We start from the raw sequence: 17583 nt of genomic DNA, 5'->3' as shown, positions 1-17583 counted from the left end.
TATGTGCGTACGCTTACGCCAGTAGAGTCAGCCGGTGTACTAGTGTACCGGTTTCCAAAGCAAGATCATGAAGAAATGAAGACGAACGAGGAACGAGTGTTGGCGAAATTGTTTCGAATGGCTTCGTACTTTTACCGAATGGATTTGCCTCAACAGCTCGACACTGAATAAAACATCATGAAAACAAATTTTAAAAAATGAAGCGAACTGCCACTACAAAATGAACAAAAAAATTGATTGAAAAATTTAATAAAACACATTTTCATCTTTTAAAAACAAAAAGATTAATTTATTTAAAAAAAATAAGTAATAAAACAAAAGTAAAACAGGTACTCGATTCTTTGCAAATTATTTTTAAAAAAAAGTCACACTTGAAAATAAAAATGAAACAGCCTTAATTCGAAATTCATATTCCAGCTCGTTAAACATTGATTATGTAACTATGCGTTTTCTTTACTTCTCCGGTAATAGCACCTCTGAAAAACATTCCGATAAAAATACCCAATAAACGGTGATCTTTATTCACCTGGAAGAAAGAAACAGTGCCAACTATCTTTTCTTTTTTTCGAATGGTGATATAATCTTTCATGTACATTACAGTTTGTCCCCAACGTTTGGGCGCAAATAGAGGATCAGTGTTTATTTCAAGTCCATTATCGCACTTGGAGAACTTTACGGTAAAATGGGTAATAAACGCTTGAATGTGATCGTTACGTAGTGCAGTCAGTCTAAAATTAACGTTCTTGAATATATTCTTGAGGCTATCAGTCAGTAAATTTATCTCTTTGATTTTACATCGATTCGTAACCATCTGCGGAACAAATATTTGTATATTATTTTTGAAATTCGGTACTTGTTCAAATTTTTCAGCGTAACTCACATTGTTAGGGGGAACCACTCTGCAATAAGCGTGCTTTAATGCTTCGTCAATAACGCAAGACATATTATAACCGTAAACGTTCTTCCACGATTCGATATCATCTTCTCTGAAATTATGATCAGAAATAGCGCTCATATATAATATGGCTCTATCTGGTATTATGACACCCATCGGAGCAAGCCATTTATCCCTGGCTTGTATAACAGCATTTAAACGATCTGCAAGAAACCAAATTCAGAGGGTAACATAAACGATCGAAGTGACTTATACCAAATTCAAAAGTTGAGATTATCAATACAAACCTCCTTGTATCAAGGAGAAACCCATCCACATCGAAATGATAACATCTACCTTACGAATATTATAAGGTAAAATGGCCCGACCAACTTTTCCTTTAATAATAAAAACTCTATCATCCATGTAATTCTCTTTGATGATCTCTTCGGTGTAATCAGCTATATTGGACCATTCGATACCAATAACTCGAGCAGCTCCGGCTTCTGCAGCTAACATGGAAAGTATTCCTGTACCGCAGCCAACGTCCAGAACTATTTTACCCTGTAAAATTCGAAAGTTGGATGGAAAATGATCACTAAGGTTATCTGATACGTGAGTGTTCTCACCTTTATCAAATCTTTTTTGCTATTGATCCATGCTTTGTATGTTTCTATGGTCTCGTAATCGCTCAATATTTGTTCGTGAACAAGCAGGCGAGAATAAGGATCGTAATAGCATTCGGCCGCCGTAGCATCGTCATAATGATCCAGAGTAGATTTTGGTTTGTGAAATCCAGCCAAATCGTTAATGTACTCTTCCATATTTCACAGTAATGCGAATGAAATTTGACGCACGAATCATAAGACACGATGAATGGTGATTATGACCAAATCGTCGACCGCTCTAGATTCGAGCGAGCAAATATCATTATCAATAACGAGTTTTGTGTTTCCTAAACATATTATGAAAATAACAGGATTATCAACTAATCCGTTGGTAAATATAGACAGTATAGGGGAAGACGGAAATCTGCGTTCTTAAAAAATCGTACCATTCGCCGACCGCCGACTAGAGAGAGCGTTGCAGTGCCGTTTCTCGGCATGTTTTCCATTTTTTGTGAGAGTTGTAATCGAAAATACGCGTGATCGCAACTTTGACCTCTAATATTTTTTGATAGAAAAATGCTAGGACTTCGGGGAAAAAACCATCGTGAAGAGGATGAAATGCTGAACATTTCCACAGTTTCAAAACCCTATGTGTCCATTCAAAATTTTGAATAATTTCAACTCAAAGTTAACAAAGTTATAGAAATCGAATCAAGCGCGACGAAAATTCAAACTTTGAGTACGCGTTACTCAAAATCTTGAGTGGACACATAGGGTTTTGAAACTGTGGAAATGTTCAGCATTTCATCCTCTTCACGATGGTTTTTTCCCCGAAGTCCTAGCATTTTTCTATCAAGAAATATTAGAGGTCAAAGTTGCGATCACGCGTATTTTCGATTACAACTCTCACAAAAAATGGAAAACATGCCGAGAAACGGCACTGCAGCGCGTTCTGGTTTTTTAGTTAATCGGCGGTCAAACGCGGGACGATAATCCTATTATTCGCCATTGGAGATTATCGTCTTCCCCTATACTGTCTATATTGGTAAACTACTAAACTACATCGACCTTTTAGTTAACCTAGACGGCTACTCATACGCAAAATTATCCCACTGGTTATGTCGCCAACTCTGTGGATTTCAAATTAGAAACAAACGCATCTGCGCATGTCTCAGGAAACGTGTGTGTGTGTATTTTGTTGTCAGTGGATTAGTGGTTGAAGTGGGGGTGCTGGTGGTGTTTCCGTTTACTGTTCACAAGCATCAATTCCTGAGACATGCGCAGATGCGTTTGTTTCTAATTTGAAATCCACGGAGTTGGCGACATAACCAGTGGCCTCAGTTAACGTTAGAGTAGCCGTCTAGGTTAATTAAAAGGTCGATGCTAAACTAGTGCACAACGTTCAAAGTGTATGTTTCCTTTAACTTACAAGCTTTGTGAGCAGCGTAACAATAATGCCAGCTGTTTCAAATGGGACATTTGTTATATTGGGAATTCCGAAAACTGCTAAACGCTCTTTTAACTGTAACGATAAAGCATATATGTTGAAAATGTATATTTTAAAAGACGAATCCTGCGATACCGATTAAATAGTATACGGTCGACGATTAGTATACAAAATAAAAAATGAAAAAATAGTCTTCGACATCGCTCCATGCGGAATTTTATGAAAATACTGTTATCAGTCATAATTTTTTTATTTTTGATTCTGCTTTTTTTTCATCTGTGCTTGCTTTCAGAAGTAATGGCTTCCTCTCAACTTTATGTTATTGTTTGTCTTGTCATTCGTTAGCCAGCCATCACCAAAAAATAAAAATAGTTGAAAATTAACTGTAATTAGTGTTTTAGTTTACAAAAATTTTATTTTGTCCGGTTGTTTACTATTTGAGATATTATGTCAAATCCGAGTACAACGGCGGCGTCTATGGTTCCTATTACGCCTTCCTTGCCAACGCCTACGGTAAGCTGTCCTTTCTTCCAACTATTTAATCGGTATCGCAGGATTCGTCTTTTAAAATATACATTTTCAACATATATGCTTTATCGTTACAGTTAAAAGAGCGTTTAGCAGTTTTCGGAATTCCCAATGTAACAAATGTCCCATTTGAAACAGCTGGAATTATTGTTACGCTGCTCACGAAGCTTGTAAGTTGAAGGAAACATACACTTTAAACGTTGTGCACTAGTTTGGATTAGTTGATAATCCTGTTATTTTCATAATATGTTTAGGAAACTCAAAACTCGTTATTGATAATGATATTTGCTCGCTCTAATCTAGAGAGATTTTTCAAGAAGGTTGTAATATCCTATATGCCCGCAAAGTGGAAGAAAAAACGAACCGCCTATCATGCTGGATATGTGGCGTTTTATGAAGATTCAGACAAGAACTCAACGTTTTCCACGGCTGTATCGCAAGTACGAAAATTATTTCCCAGTGGGGCGAAACATTTTGCTGATGTCTGTACTTCGTTCTATGAACGCGCATCGAAACTGACGCACAACTTAGCCGAGGTGTGTAACTCAGCTTATAGTGCCGCAGATCTCCTTCAGTTACTTACGCACATTCCTAAATTGGACGAAAACGAGCACCGCGCCTTACACGCTATCACATCTCTTAGTGAAATGAGCTGAATAATAATAAAATAAAGGTAGCACTCTAAACGCATTTGTACACATGAGTTGTATTTTACAGATGAAATTCATATCACCTTAAATTATTTTTCAGATATAAGTGTTTAAACTCTGGTGGGATTGTCAATTTCGTCATCTTTGTACGCTCCAATAATAAATCGTCCGAGTCAACTGTCGTCATTAGCGTGAAAATGGATATTTCAATGAAAATTTTTATTGTTCCTCATTATAGTTATTAGCTTGTAAATTGAAACATTCGTTTATCCTGTATTTCCTATCGATCAGGCTAAGTTATTCTTAGTTATTACTATCTCATAAATGTTAGCGAACTTTTATCCTATATTTCCTAACAAGCTATCGTTATAAAGATGAGATATTGTTTCTTTTAAATTTTTTGCCATTTCCAATAAAGGGTTTTTTCTATTGTAATGTTGTTTCCTTTCCTTTCTTTTACATTTGGTTAATTTCATCGTCAGGATATGTCGATAGGGTTAATTTGTCTACAAACATCGCACGACGCACTAGAATATTGGAACATGAGATGAATTCGACGGCTGAAAGATTATTTCTTTCTAAATCCTCGTAACTAGGGTGCTCAATATCTGATAATAATCGTTACGTTCATGATTTCAGGACAGGATTCATGATAAACTTTCTACAATGTCCTGAAAACACTTACGATCTTCCACCCAAAAATGATGCCGAACAAAAATTCTCATCTCGATGCAGATTATACGTCGGAAACTTGGCTGAAATCACCGAAGAAGAAGTTACTGAGATGTTCAAAAAATTCGGAGAAATTAACGAGTGTTTCGTTAACGCTGAAAAAATGTTCGCATTCGTTCGTCTGGTAAGAATGATGTTTCGTTGCTTATAATTCTACGTGTGTTGGTTACGTTTTAAACGAATTACTTTTCATGTTCATTTTAGGACTACCGTGCTAATGCTGAAAGAGCTAAACGCGAACTTGATGGCACGATGAGAAAGAACCGAGCACTTAAAGTTCGGTTTGCACCGGTCGGTGCAGCTATTAAAGTGAAAAATCTTACTCAATGGGTTACGAATGAACTATTGGAATACGCTTTCTCTGTTTTTGGTGAAGTAAGTCATCTGTATGATATGTTTCGTATTTTATTTTGGTGCATTTGTTATGTCGTTTCGTCTCTTGTAGATTGAACGTGCCCAAATACTCGTCGATGACCGTGGTAATTCGTTGAAAGAAGGTATTGTCGAATTCGCTCGCAAACCTACTGCTTTACTCGCATTGCGCCGATGCGCCGAAGGGTGTTTCTTCTTAACCAGGTAACTTGAAGATCTTGTGTTATTATTGTCTCGCGTTGAATCGAAAATACATCACACTTTTTGTTCTGCAGTTCCTTGAGACCAGCGATCGTTGAACCGTACGATGTCATCGATGATGTTGATGGTTTCCCTGAGAAATCAATTACTCGAAAACCTCAGGAATACATCAAATCTCGTGAAGTAAGCTTTATTTCGTAGATTGGTCACTACATGGGCGTATTAGTGTACTGATTATATCTGTCTGTTTAGGTCGGTCCTCGTTTCGCTAATCAAGCTTCTTTCGAGTACGAATACGGTACTCGTTGGAAACAACTGTACGATCTGTATAAACAGAAAGAAGATGCGCTGAAACGCGAATTGAAAGCTGAAGAAGAGAAACTCGAAGCTCAAATGGAGTATGCCAGATTTGAACACGAAACTGAAATGCTCAGAGAACGTGAGTGTTTCTCATTAATGCTTTTTGGTGTGTTTTTTTGTCCAATATTTGATTTTTTTTTTTAAATCTTAGAACTTAGAAAACGTGAAATGGATCGAGATCGTCAAAAGATCGAATGGGAATTGAAAGAACGTCAAGCTGACGAACAGAGAAGGATGGACGATGATATGATGAGAAGACACACCGATGATTTGAGCATGCGTATGCATCATCAAAAAGACGATATGAGACGGAGACAACAAGAAAACAATATGTTTATTCAGGTATAGAATGATGTTATTTCACGGCTACCCTCTCGCCACGCTTTCTTTCTCTGTAGTGGATTGAAAAGTGCCAAAGTAATTTTACGAGGGTATATTAAATTCTTGACAGGAAGCATCTATTACGTATTATCGTATTAGATGTGCCGATTTAATTCAAGATACATTTTATTTAATTTTTTTCAAAATGTATAATGAATACGTCTAGTTCCCGATGTAATTTTAGATTAGATATTAGTAAGAGTAATTTATTTTGATGGTAACGAAAACTTGACCATGCCTGCTGCGTTATCATCTACACGAGAAATAATATTCGTGTGATCCCTCTCGCCACGCTTTCTATTTCTATTCCATGAATAGTAAAGTGCCATGAAAATATTTTGAGGGTATAAGAATTAGAAATCTTGACAGGAAGCATCTTTTACAATTAATCGTATGAGGTGTGCCGATTTAGTCCAAGGTACATTTCTCAACTTGAATATATTCGGTACATGTTGATGTAATTTTCAATAATTTTTGTGAAAATGCCAAGTACTGACCTTGGTGAAGAGGTTTTATTATTATTTACAGTGCCAATTGCTGAATCTTGTAAAGGATTCATTTGATTGCTCATATTCATGTAATTCCTCTCGCCACGCTTTCTATTTCTATTCCATGAATAGAAAAGTGCCATGAAAATATTTTGAGGGTACAAGAATTAATAATCTTGACAGGAAGCATCTTTCACAATTATATCGTTAGAGGTGTGCCGATTTAGTCCAAGATACATTTCTCAACTTGAATATATTCGGTACATGTTGATGTAATTTTTGTGAAAGTTCCAAGTAATGACCTTGGTGAATATATTCTATCATTATTTCTAATGCTATTTAATTAATCTGATAAATGATTCATTTTTGATCGATCATATTCATGTAATCCCTCTCGCCACGCTTTCTATTTCTATTCCATGAATAGCAAAGTGCCATGAAAATTTTTTGAGGGTATAAGAAGCATTCTTGACAGGAAGCATCTTTTACAGTAATATCGTATGAGATGTGCCGATTTAGTCCAAGGTACATTTCTTAATTTGAATCGAGTACTCCGTTCATATTGATATAATTTTCAGTACCATTGTGAAAGTATGAAAATACTGACCTTGATGAATGGATTCGATTATTATTTTAAACATCGAAGTTGAATCATGTTAATAACTTATATGATTAATCGTATTCATGTAATCCCTCTCGCCACGCTTTCTATTTCTTTTTATGAATAGAAAAGTGCCAAAAAGAAAATTTTCGAGGGTACAAAAAATATTCTCGACAGGAAGCATCTGTAACTTTACATGTTTTTAGATGTGCCGAAAAAATCCAGAAACATTAGCTAGCTTTTATGATTCAATTAAATTATTGTATCAATTTTTTAATCAATCATATCACTTACACGATTATTTGTGTTTTCAGGCCCATCAAATCAAAATGGAAGATCGTGCTGGTCCAAACGGAAATTTTGAACAAGGTAAATTCGACACAGATGTTAACGTAAGAGAGTTGAAATCTGCAGGTACTTTATGAATGATGATTATGTAGAGCTTACGTGTAGAAGTTGGATCTGCTGAATTTTTTTTGCTGTTTATTTTTTGTTCATCTCCTTGAGAGGGAGTTTATGTATTGATTATAAACGAGGAAGGGGTAAAATTTTTGTGAATAATCATTCGTTTGTAACGTACCTTGCATGATTTTTTATTCTCATTTTTGTTCATTTCGCTTTTGTTTTGTTATTAAATATTGACGTTTTCCTCTTATATTTTAGCTAATTCTTGGTTTCTTTTTGTTTTTTTCTTTTAGGTCCTGGAAATGCGCCTGGGGTATGTAAATTGACCGTTGTTTGAATTTTTTCTAAGTTAATTTCGAGTTTATTTCGTTGAAAATCTCAAGTTGATGATTGATCTATGGTTTCCGCAAAAGAGGCTAATTTAACTTTGATGTTTCGGTATAAAACGAAAATAATTTTAAAATCAACGTCGTGGATGATTTAATAAAGTCCCCTTCTTCATTTTCTGTCGATTAAATAAATGCTAGTCGTTTTTTTGAAGATTGGGACAATGTTTCCTCTTTGTAGAGTTGATCTCATGCTTAGAAAAATTCTGTTTTATTCTATCGAATTATATTCCATAAAAGATGTTGAGTAAAATCTCAATGACGAATAAGATGATAATTTTTGACGATACTGAAACCGTAGCTAATACGAGTGCAATGGTCTATAGATAATAATAGCTTGTTTGTAAATCCGTGTTCACATCGTTTGCAAAGTCTGCTGTCAGATTTTCTACGATAGCGATTATTTCGCGACGTGGATTCCGAACGTATGATAAATCCGCTGTTGCGCTTATATCTTTCTCGTCGTATCGTGTAAGGATTCCCTTCGCTATTTAGTCGTTTCTTCCTTCTCTCAAGTTTTGAAAGTGATTCCGGATTATTACTGCTCTGTGACAATTCACCTGATATGCTATTTGCGTAGGTGTTTGTTTGACGTAGGTTTATTATCTGTTTACTTGGAAACATGTGGTGGACTACGCTTCGTTAGTCAAATATCATTTCGACTTGGATGTTTGATGGCAAAAAAAGGTGAATGTGCTACAATATGCTCAGAGAACTTTTTTTTTTTTATATAAATAGCTACCGATACTAGTAATAAAAAGACTGATGTAATATGTAGGGATTTTGTTGGACTCTTCGTCGTATTTTTGAAAAAACGCTATAGCTTTTATTATTTTCTTCGTGAAAAAGGAGAATAAAAAAAAGGAATTTGGATTTGCGTTAATGTTACGGATTCGACGATACGACGACGACGCCTTTACAGGTACTAGGTAGGTGTTGAGATGATGAAAGTGAGGAGTAGGCGCCCAAGAGATATAGCGGAGAAAGTTAGACAGCTAGGGCAGGAGACGACCCTGCGAACGCGTGAAGAAAGTGAGACGACGACGACGCCGACGAATCAATTCGTCGTATATTTCATCATTTATTCTGATTCGTATCGTATGTAATTTATTTAAATGTATACGAAAAGTTTAATACTGTGTACGAAAATGTGTAGCTTGAGCTGAGCTACCTTTTAAAAGACGACTACGATGACGACGTGCGATACCGTAATAATATAAGGTGTATTCTAGATAAACGATATAATTCTCAAAATGGCGAATTACTGAGCGATTTTCATACATATTTTTTTCGCGTGGTACCGTTACACGATGTGTAACTTTACGTATAATAGGTACCTATATACGTGTTTATGGAATCGTGCCATTGTACGAATACGAATAAGGATATATTACGATGATCTTTGTTGTTGAGGGTGTAGAATTACGAATGTATCGAAATCGATCTGCGTGTACTTACTGTACTTTTACTTAAGTACTTGATTTTATTTCACAATCGTGAACTCGGAACATTTTGATAAATGTGGCCAGAGAATGTTAAATTGTCGACTGAAATCGACTGATGTACTGTTCCGGGTGTGGGAAGGAGGGAAGAGGGTAGAAAACACGTGTTAAAAACCTCGAAAGACATAAACACGAAAAAAAGAGGCTGTTTTTTACTTTTTCCCATCATTTGAAAGGGCAATCACAAGTACTTTACTTTCATTCGCAGTTGATTACTCGATGATTTCGTATTATTCTATTTTTTTACTTAATGCTCGTCTTTTCTATCCTCCTGCCTCTCTCGCTAGGAATTTTCTACAGACGAGTTTTCGAACACGTAGGAATATAATGGATTGAACAATTATTAGCGCCTATAATCTAATCAACTAACAAAGAGATATGATACGTATTGAAATTTTTATAATTTGAAAAAACTCGAATACTGTGCGCAAATTTCATTTGTGCTTTACTAGATTGATAATTACGTTAGGATAAAATTTTTCTACTCTGTGGTATACGATATCGTTCACCAAATTGAACTCTGCGGGCAACTGATGTGTATTTTGAAATTGCTCTCGAATAAGTATATTAAGTCGAAGACGACGCCGACGTACACATGCAATTTATGTATCGTGTCGTATAAGCTAATAAGAAACGATATTCGACTTAATTAATAGGGTTAATTGTGCATAATGTGTTTTATAAATTCATATGCTAAGGATACGATACGATGCGAAATTATACGCTCGTAGTATTGGGTATGCTGAGATATTTAAATATGGTATATTCGTGCCTAGAGAACGATGTGGCGTTCCGGTGGCGCCGTTCGATGAGCAATATTAATAATATTATTTTGTAATATCGAGTATAACGCAAATAAATTAAATTACGAGTATCGCCGCATTTGATATCACGCGATTTATACACTCCACTTGGTGCCTGGTTGCCTACTTGTACCTGATATAATTTGTTTATTATTGTTCTGCGATTTTTATTGCCTAAAAATTTAAACCATGACTTGGGTAGTTCATCTCACATTGAGATTAGGTAAATTAGTTAAGTGGTCTTTGGTGATTTTTTAAAAAATTTTACTTTCGTTTTCGATAGATGCTAATAATCTGAATAATTTTGACTCTGTGGGAACATTTCATCTAGTCTGTAACATTTTTTGGGCACTTTGAATTAAAATAGTTGGGGTGGTCTTGAGTAGGATGTTTATCCGTCTGGCTACTTCTGCAAGTCTTGCTCCTCCCCCTAATATCAGAAATTCAATTTTTTTTTAGTTCACACCTCCTTCTCCTCTTCCTCTTCTCCCCCCTCTCCCCCCCACCTAAACAAATTTTGTGAATTGTTTGTTGTAAGTCAGTTTTGAAAAACAGAATTGCATTTTTAAAATATTGTAATCATTTGTTTTGATATTCTACTAAGTTTGATTAGAAAGTTTGAAAATTTGAAAAATGAAAAATTATAAAGATATTTGTCACATCTATTCTCCCACAACATTTTTTTTGATAAATCGAACGTTGTTGAAAAAGTGAAAAATTAACGTGTAAAATTTTAACAATTTCTCTTCCTCCCTCTCCCCTTAATACTGGGAAGTTTTTGAGAAGTATGCGGCTAATATTTCAGCGTTTCATTTTGATATTTTATTATACACCTCGTGGAGCCTAGGAGTGTGTATTTTTCAATTTTTTTTCGTCACTTATCCAATACACTCAGAATCAAATAAATTCTAATCTATTTTTGATCATTTTCTAGTCCAGTTGCATTCCTGAATATCTCTTGATTTGTAGGTACCCTGACAGCGAAAATCTTTTGACATTGATGTTTGGAATTTCTTTGGCGCTCAGATCATTGCTTTGAAAATTTTTGAGATGGATCTTAAGGCTATTCAAGTGTTGTAAAAAAATCCGAGAAATTAGTAATATCAACTCGAATTGAGAACCACTCGATATTGATCATGTTCTGCTTCTGTTATAGTTGAAAATAAAAAGCCTAAGATCAGCATGGTGGTAATTGGTGTAACTAAAAATCGCGTATTTCGAAACCATTGAACTGGTTTTCTCGATAACCTCACGGTTTCGCTTATTTATTGTAAGTAAAGCATGCAGTTTTTCAGCTTACCGAATAAATGAGCTGAAAAATCGGGTTTTTTCCTCCATCTATCACTCGATGATCATCCCATATGCTACTGAAACTTTCTGCATAAGTCGATTATGCATTCGCCTGTTGCGATATCGATTAATTAATTGGACTATTATTATTTATTACGTATTTAATTCGTCGTATAAAACGGAACAAAAAACACGGATTAGAATAAATGATGAAGTCGTTTCGTTCTCACTCGTCCACGCTCAAAGTAGTCATATTTTTTTGCCACTTACGACAAATGAGAGAAAATACGACAGCAGCGGATTTTCTGTAGGTAATTCGAACAGCTAGTATCGTCAAGTTTTTGCTTACATTTACTTATTTATCATATTCGCGACTACCATCAGCATTAGCACTCTTCTTTAATGATTATATGAGAGTGTACCTAATTACATATCTATTGCCTACATTATACGTGCATTTATTATGGTCAATCATCGTAAATTATTTCGAGATTTTTTTCTCGTGTGTTGGCTTTTTTGACAGACCATTACTCGACATAGGTAGATCAGAGTAGTAGGCAATAGGTATTGATATCGAAGTTATTACGTATGTATTTTGTCACGTGCTTTATTGGTAATAATATTTAATGGTTCAGATCACGAGTAAGTCGTATCTCTATTATGATATTTTGTGTTGAAATTACAAAGTATGTCATTGTAAAGCTATTTCTGAAAAAAAAAAAAAAAAAAAATGATAACGTGGTAATGGAAGCTTTACAGTGCTAGTAGCAGAAGTGGTATTCATCTTTTTTCTGTAATTCACTCGTGATTATGTGTTTTTGCAAACGTCCATCGAATTTCTTGCAACTTACTGCTGGTGTAATATTCGATACAGTGAGAAATTTTTGTAATTGTAATGTTTATGCTTTGACAGGGCATATGAATTGAAATATTTCGCGCGAAATTCAAAGATTATCGTTTCTACTGCGAATATCCAAATACCTGCATCTGTTTCTCTACCGTTGTTATTCGAATTTCGTATAAGTAAGATTGATAATATTTGATATCGCAGAATTTCTTATGATTATCGATGAATTCTGTTTCTATTCTAATGAGTAATGAAAAAAATTATCACGAACTCTTACTGGATTTTACACATACCATAATTCTCATGGATCATGTATTATTTGTAAGGAAATATTTTCTCATCAGCTATTGTACACGAACACGCATATGCACGTGAATATTTAGAAAAATAATGAGAACCACGTGTTTGATGATACCGGTGGTTTTCTATACAATAAACAATATACGTACTTATTACAATTATTTTTACGACGAAGGAAAATATGATTTTGAAATATCTAGCGATTTTTTTTCCTTTCATAGCATTTTCAGGGTAATTAATTATACCACATTTTCGTAATTTGTCTGTCTTTTCCCTTAAAAAAGGACCCGTTCCCAAGGGTCCCCCTTCTTCGGAGATTTTGAAAATAAACCGCCATTTGAAAATTAGTTTGTTTCAAAGAATAAGAAAGTAATAATGAAGATCTTCACTGTAGCAGTTTGGAATTTTTTGAATTTTTATTATTGATTTTGAATCGTTTCTCTGTCAATTTTCCTCGAGCCCCTGGCCAACAGATTTTTCTCCAAGTTCAACCAGTCTTGAGTTATGACCTCTCTATGTTTTTGAGGTCCTGGAAAATGCTTTCAATAAAATCTAGACCTACTGGTTACTTGTTGATTTATTGAAGTGTTAGTTTGAGCAGGAAAGGGGGCGTAGTCATTCGTGGAAATACTGATTGAATCCGTGTTTTTTTTGTGTTTTTTTTTGAGTATTTCCTCCCTTCCTGATTTCCCCAAACATTTTGAAAAACGAGAGTGTTGAAGGAAAAAAAATTGTACATAATTTTTAATAATCTAATAATCAGCATTTTTCAGATTTTTTATTTATATTTTTTTTAAAAATTCAACGTTTTTGTCAAGGATTTTATAAAATTTCAACTAGATACCTACTTACCCACTGCAATTTTGAAAAAACAAAAATTAATAACAAGGGTATCTAACAGGTAGTGAAAAAGTAGTGATTTTAAAAATGGGTTGTGAAAGCAGTGAAAAAGTAGTGAATTTAGTCAACGTGCAAAAAAACCTTCAAATCATTGAAAAAAAGTATACGTATGTTTTTGATTAAATTGAAAAATACGTTTTTTCTAATTTATATTTTTTTGGAAAATTTTCCTGTGAGAAATTGGACTGTTAATTTGTGTGTATGTGTAGAGGGGGAGGGAGGTGTTGACAGCTTTCTGAAAATTTGGTTGAAAAAAGGTAGGTCTAGGTAGTGATTTTTTTCAAAAAAAAAAAAACCCTTAGATACCATGATAACACTTTGATGACATTTTTTGTAAAATTGCCTTCTTCTGTTCAGCAAATGATAATTTTTACAAGTTGTTCAAAGTGAACCAGAACTTTGAGCACTGACGTCTCCAATCTGGTCATAGGAAATTGTCCTAGAACTCTGGATCGTTTTTTCTGATGTGGGACCTATGCGAAGAACTCCCGCATCTGCAGGCCTAAAATCCCGCTGCCCACCCCACCCACTAGTCCTATTTTTCCCTATATTATGTAGATTTGTGAAAAATGGCTAATGATCGGAATTACGAAGATTGTCCCCTCTTCTCTCCTCTAGGAAACTAAAATTGCGATGAAACTCGTAAGGCATCTGACCTCGATCAGATAATTCAAAATATACTCAGTTATATGAATGCAGCAGTGTTCTTTGGAGTTGAAACTTCGATTGGTACATATAAGGCTAATTATGAGATATTTGCCTACAAAAATTTGCGAATAATTTTTGCTGTATTTTTCGGAAGTGGAGCAATGTTTTTTCGTCTTGTGTGGATATAAATGAGCAAAATAGTAAATAAAAAATGTAAAACTATGAAGTCGTGTCTCGATTCACGAGTTTGAAAAAGTTGAACTCAAATTAATACATATTTCGATCTACGATATTGTTTTTATCGAACGTCAATCAACTGTGCTAACTTATGGGTCTGCGGTGAACAGCAAATTTCACTCGAACGTGTGAATACCACTTTGTTACTGAGCCAAAGCTTCGTTACCAATTGTTATATAGTCTCTATGAAATGTGTTTACATGTGGAAAGATTTAATGCCAAACTTGATACATGTAATACGAAAAGCTTGTTTAAGAAAAAAAAACTCATATCATGTTATTCTTCCCAGTGGTCAAGATAAAATAACTAATGATGAATATTCGTTTATTATTGTCTTTGTATCGGTTCTCTCCGATAATTAGGAACAGAATATGTTCATGGAACGAAATTCACGCTTCGAAGGAGGACGGAAAGATGAACAGTATCCGCGTCGTTGGGGGCATGGTGGTCATCCCGGTCACGAAGATTTTCCTAATAAACGTCGACGTTATTAAATTAAAACGAAAAACGTAACGTCTTTGTAATACGAAAAAAGGCAATTACGTTCATACGCATACATACTAGGTATGCTATAGATACCCGAACCGGATAAATGATAATGAAAGGATAATTCAAAGGAGCCAAAAATAACACTGTATATATTTTGTATTACAACAATCATTGTATTTCGATGGACACACTTACACAAACACATCAACGGAATACGTTGAGATAATATTGACCTCGTGCCTGCGTTGATGTTTTACTCGTGACTTATTGATTAAGAGAAAGGAAACATTGACAAATTTTAAATGAAATTTTCGCTTGACTATAAATTATATATTTTTTAAATTTACTTTTTAGTTCGTCAATAGTAATTTTATGCGTTCGCTTGGAAACTTTTTATTTGAATTATTATTTAGTTGGACAGAATTTATTGTTTTTCGTTCAGTTTGAAATATTATAATAATGAATTTTGAAGATTCTTGAGGATGGTGCGAAAACATACTACGTACTATCTGGTATCGTATTATGATCGAATATTTTATATTTTATCATTTAAAAAATCGATACCTTTCGATTGAAAAAGTACGATGTTGTGTGTTGTAATCCGTGGTAGCTGTCTAGTGTCTGTATGTTCTTTTATGATTTTTCGTTTCTTTCTTTTCTTTCTTTATTTCTTTCTTTTTTTACATATTTTTAATTTAATTGATAGGTATATAAATTATGGACCCTTATAATGTAATTTCGCTAAGAAAAAACTAGCACTACTGCGATTTTGTTGAAAATTTTATCGATGAAATAGTATTGAGAGTTTAATTCTTTTTTTTTCTCATAATCGCTGAAATTAATTCGGATACTGTGTATAAAGTTGATACATACTTAAGGATTCCTTTCTTTAAATATATTATATTATTATAATTAGTGGTCTGTTTTTATTTTGAGACGATAATAATATTTTTGTAAGCAAGGAAAAGGTGTGTTTGAGGTTCGAAGCGAGCTGAGAGGAATTAGAATGAAAATGGGTGAGAAATAGTGAGCAACAATATTGATTGTAATTCGTGTAAGGAATTTGTCATGAAATTATCTTGATCTTATACGAGTTATTTGGTAAAACTAGATTTATAGATTTTTGAAATCAGACTTCTTTTTTTATTTCCATTGAAATGAGTCTTCCTTCTTCATAAAAACTTATCAGGGAGTCGAAAAATTGAAAAAAATTCTGACACCAAAGAACAGAAAAACTCTGTCGAACCAATTTTTTTAATAGGTATGTAATTTGACGAAAAAATGTACCTATCGAAAGAAGATGGGCTGATCTTTAAGAACCAGGGGTCTGGGAATTTGATGTGGTTTGAATGAATTATCTTACTGATCCTTGATGTGCGAGTAAAATGATCAAATAATTTACACATCAGAGTGTGGGTCGAGTGATTTAAAATATTCATACGCGTGTTAATTATTTTGAAGGTAATGATATGATATTTGTGTTACTCCCATTTATTTATCCCATTTTGCCAATACACTTGAATACTTTCATTGAATTTTATGAATCAAGAAAATAAATGTCTATTTTCCTGTAAATTCTAATGGATTATGAAATTCCAACATCTCTTTGTCTCTTTCCTTCCGTCTTCTTACTCTGCTGACTTTTTAATACCTATATCAACGCATGAAAATTAATGATTTATTTTTTAGAATTTCTCTAGGTAGGTACTTATTTAACATTGAACTGCGTGTTTCAAATCAACCGAAGAAGAGGATTTTCCGATTTTCAACAATATGGTGTTTTTGTTCATCTTCTTGACGTATACAGGGTGTTCTGGTGCTAAATAACGCCCTTTCACTAGTAACATAGGAAACCCATCCTGTGTACAAATATGCATGTTTGCCTAGCCTAGGATTTGAACAGGATGAGTTTTACTCACATCAGAAATTTTCGTTTTCGATTCTGTGTAGCAATTTTGACTTTGCATTATTCAAGAACACTGAAGTGTTCAGTCTTTTTTCTTCTGTATCTCTACATTTCATCCGTGTTACTGTAATGTAAAGATGAGCGATCTGTGGGAGATTTAAATATTTTTGTGATCGATCCATTACTACTAGCTACGCACCTTCTTTATTTCCATTTGGTCCTGAAAATCCATATAGTGAAGTAATCTTCATTTTTCTTCCAGTGTTTTCCCTATGATAAGTGTTGAAGTATTCCTATTTTTTCTTTAGTGACTATAATTAAAAAATGAATAATATTGCTTTCTCATTGATGATACATTGTCCAGCACTCAAGTACCTATTCCTGGAACTGCGTGAAATAAAAGTGCGGCTCATTCCAGTGTTGAAATTAGATTTCTTTAATGGTATTTCTGGGATTAGCCTCACAGTTTTCGTGTAATTATGTTTTATACCATTGGTGGTAAAATTAATTGAAGAAATATCTATGTAACTATAACAACCTATGTATAATATTCTGATTTGTTAGTGAACATTGAACTTTGAATTTGCTGGAATTGAAGGGATGGCATAAATAATATTCATAATTCAAT

At 34.2% G+C, this 17583-nt stretch overlaps 2 protein-coding genes across 8 annotated transcripts in view; one reads left to right on the top strand and one right to left on the bottom strand.

Annotated features, from left to right (window-relative positions):
• Window positions 1-13: 13 nt before the first annotated feature.
• On the bottom strand, window positions 14-2128 carry LOC135846375 (protein arginine N-methyltransferase 1-like). 3 transcript variants are annotated; one of them, XM_065365438.1, is made up of 5 exons: window positions 1504-2128; window positions 1183-1438; window positions 881-1098; window positions 527-811; window positions 14-163 (listed from the first exon to the last, which is right to left on the bottom strand). In XM_065365438.1, exons 1-5 carry the CDS (start codon window positions 1696-1698, stop codon window positions 14-16), a joined length of 1104 nt encoding a protein of 367 aa, XP_065221510.1. In that variant the 5' UTR covers window positions 1699-2128. The 3 variants fall into 3 exon arrangements, with proteins under 3 accessions (XP_065221510.1, XP_065221512.1, XP_065221511.1); XM_065365440.1 differs by lacking the exon at window positions 14-163 and adding an exon at window positions 234-526 and having other exon boundaries at window positions 594-811; window positions 1504-2002; XM_065365439.1 differs by lacking the exon at window positions 14-163 and having other exon boundaries at window positions 234-811; window positions 1504-2001.
• A 1077-nt stretch (window positions 2129-3205) lies between these two features.
• LOC135846373 (hrp65 protein-like) overlaps window positions 3206-17583 on the top strand; it is a 28046-nt gene continuing 13668 nt past the window's right edge. For 2 of the 5 annotated variants that reach the window (XR_010558955.1, XM_065365436.1), the window contains exons 1-11: window positions 3206-3442; window positions 3535-3627; window positions 3712-4130; window positions 4208-4963; window positions 5044-5214; window positions 5285-5415; window positions 5487-5595; window positions 5665-5851; window positions 5924-6114; window positions 7557-7656; window positions 7941-7960. Coding sequence is in view for 3 of the 5 variants with exons in the window: in XM_065365436.1 (XP_065221508.1) it covers window positions 4757-4963; window positions 5044-5214; window positions 5285-5415; window positions 5487-5595; window positions 5665-5851; window positions 5924-6114; window positions 7557-7656; window positions 7941-7960 (1116 nt within the window). In the remaining 2 variants the exon portion in view is untranslated. Of the gene's footprint in view, window positions 3443-3534; window positions 3628-3711; window positions 4131-4207; window positions 4964-5043; window positions 5215-5284; window positions 5416-5486; window positions 5596-5664; window positions 5852-5923; window positions 6115-7556; window positions 7657-7940; window positions 7961-14922; window positions 15965-17583 lie in introns of those variants that run through there. The other 3 variants (XM_065365434.1, XM_065365435.1, XR_010558956.1) reach the window with 3 other exon arrangements.

Source organism: Planococcus citri, chromosome 5 (assembly GCF_950023065.1).
Source record: "Planococcus citri chromosome 5, ihPlaCitr1.1, whole genome shotgun sequence".
NCBI lineage: Eukaryota > Metazoa > Arthropoda > Insecta > Hemiptera > Pseudococcidae > Planococcus > Planococcus citri.
This window is presented reverse-complemented; position numbering and strand designations above follow the sequence as displayed.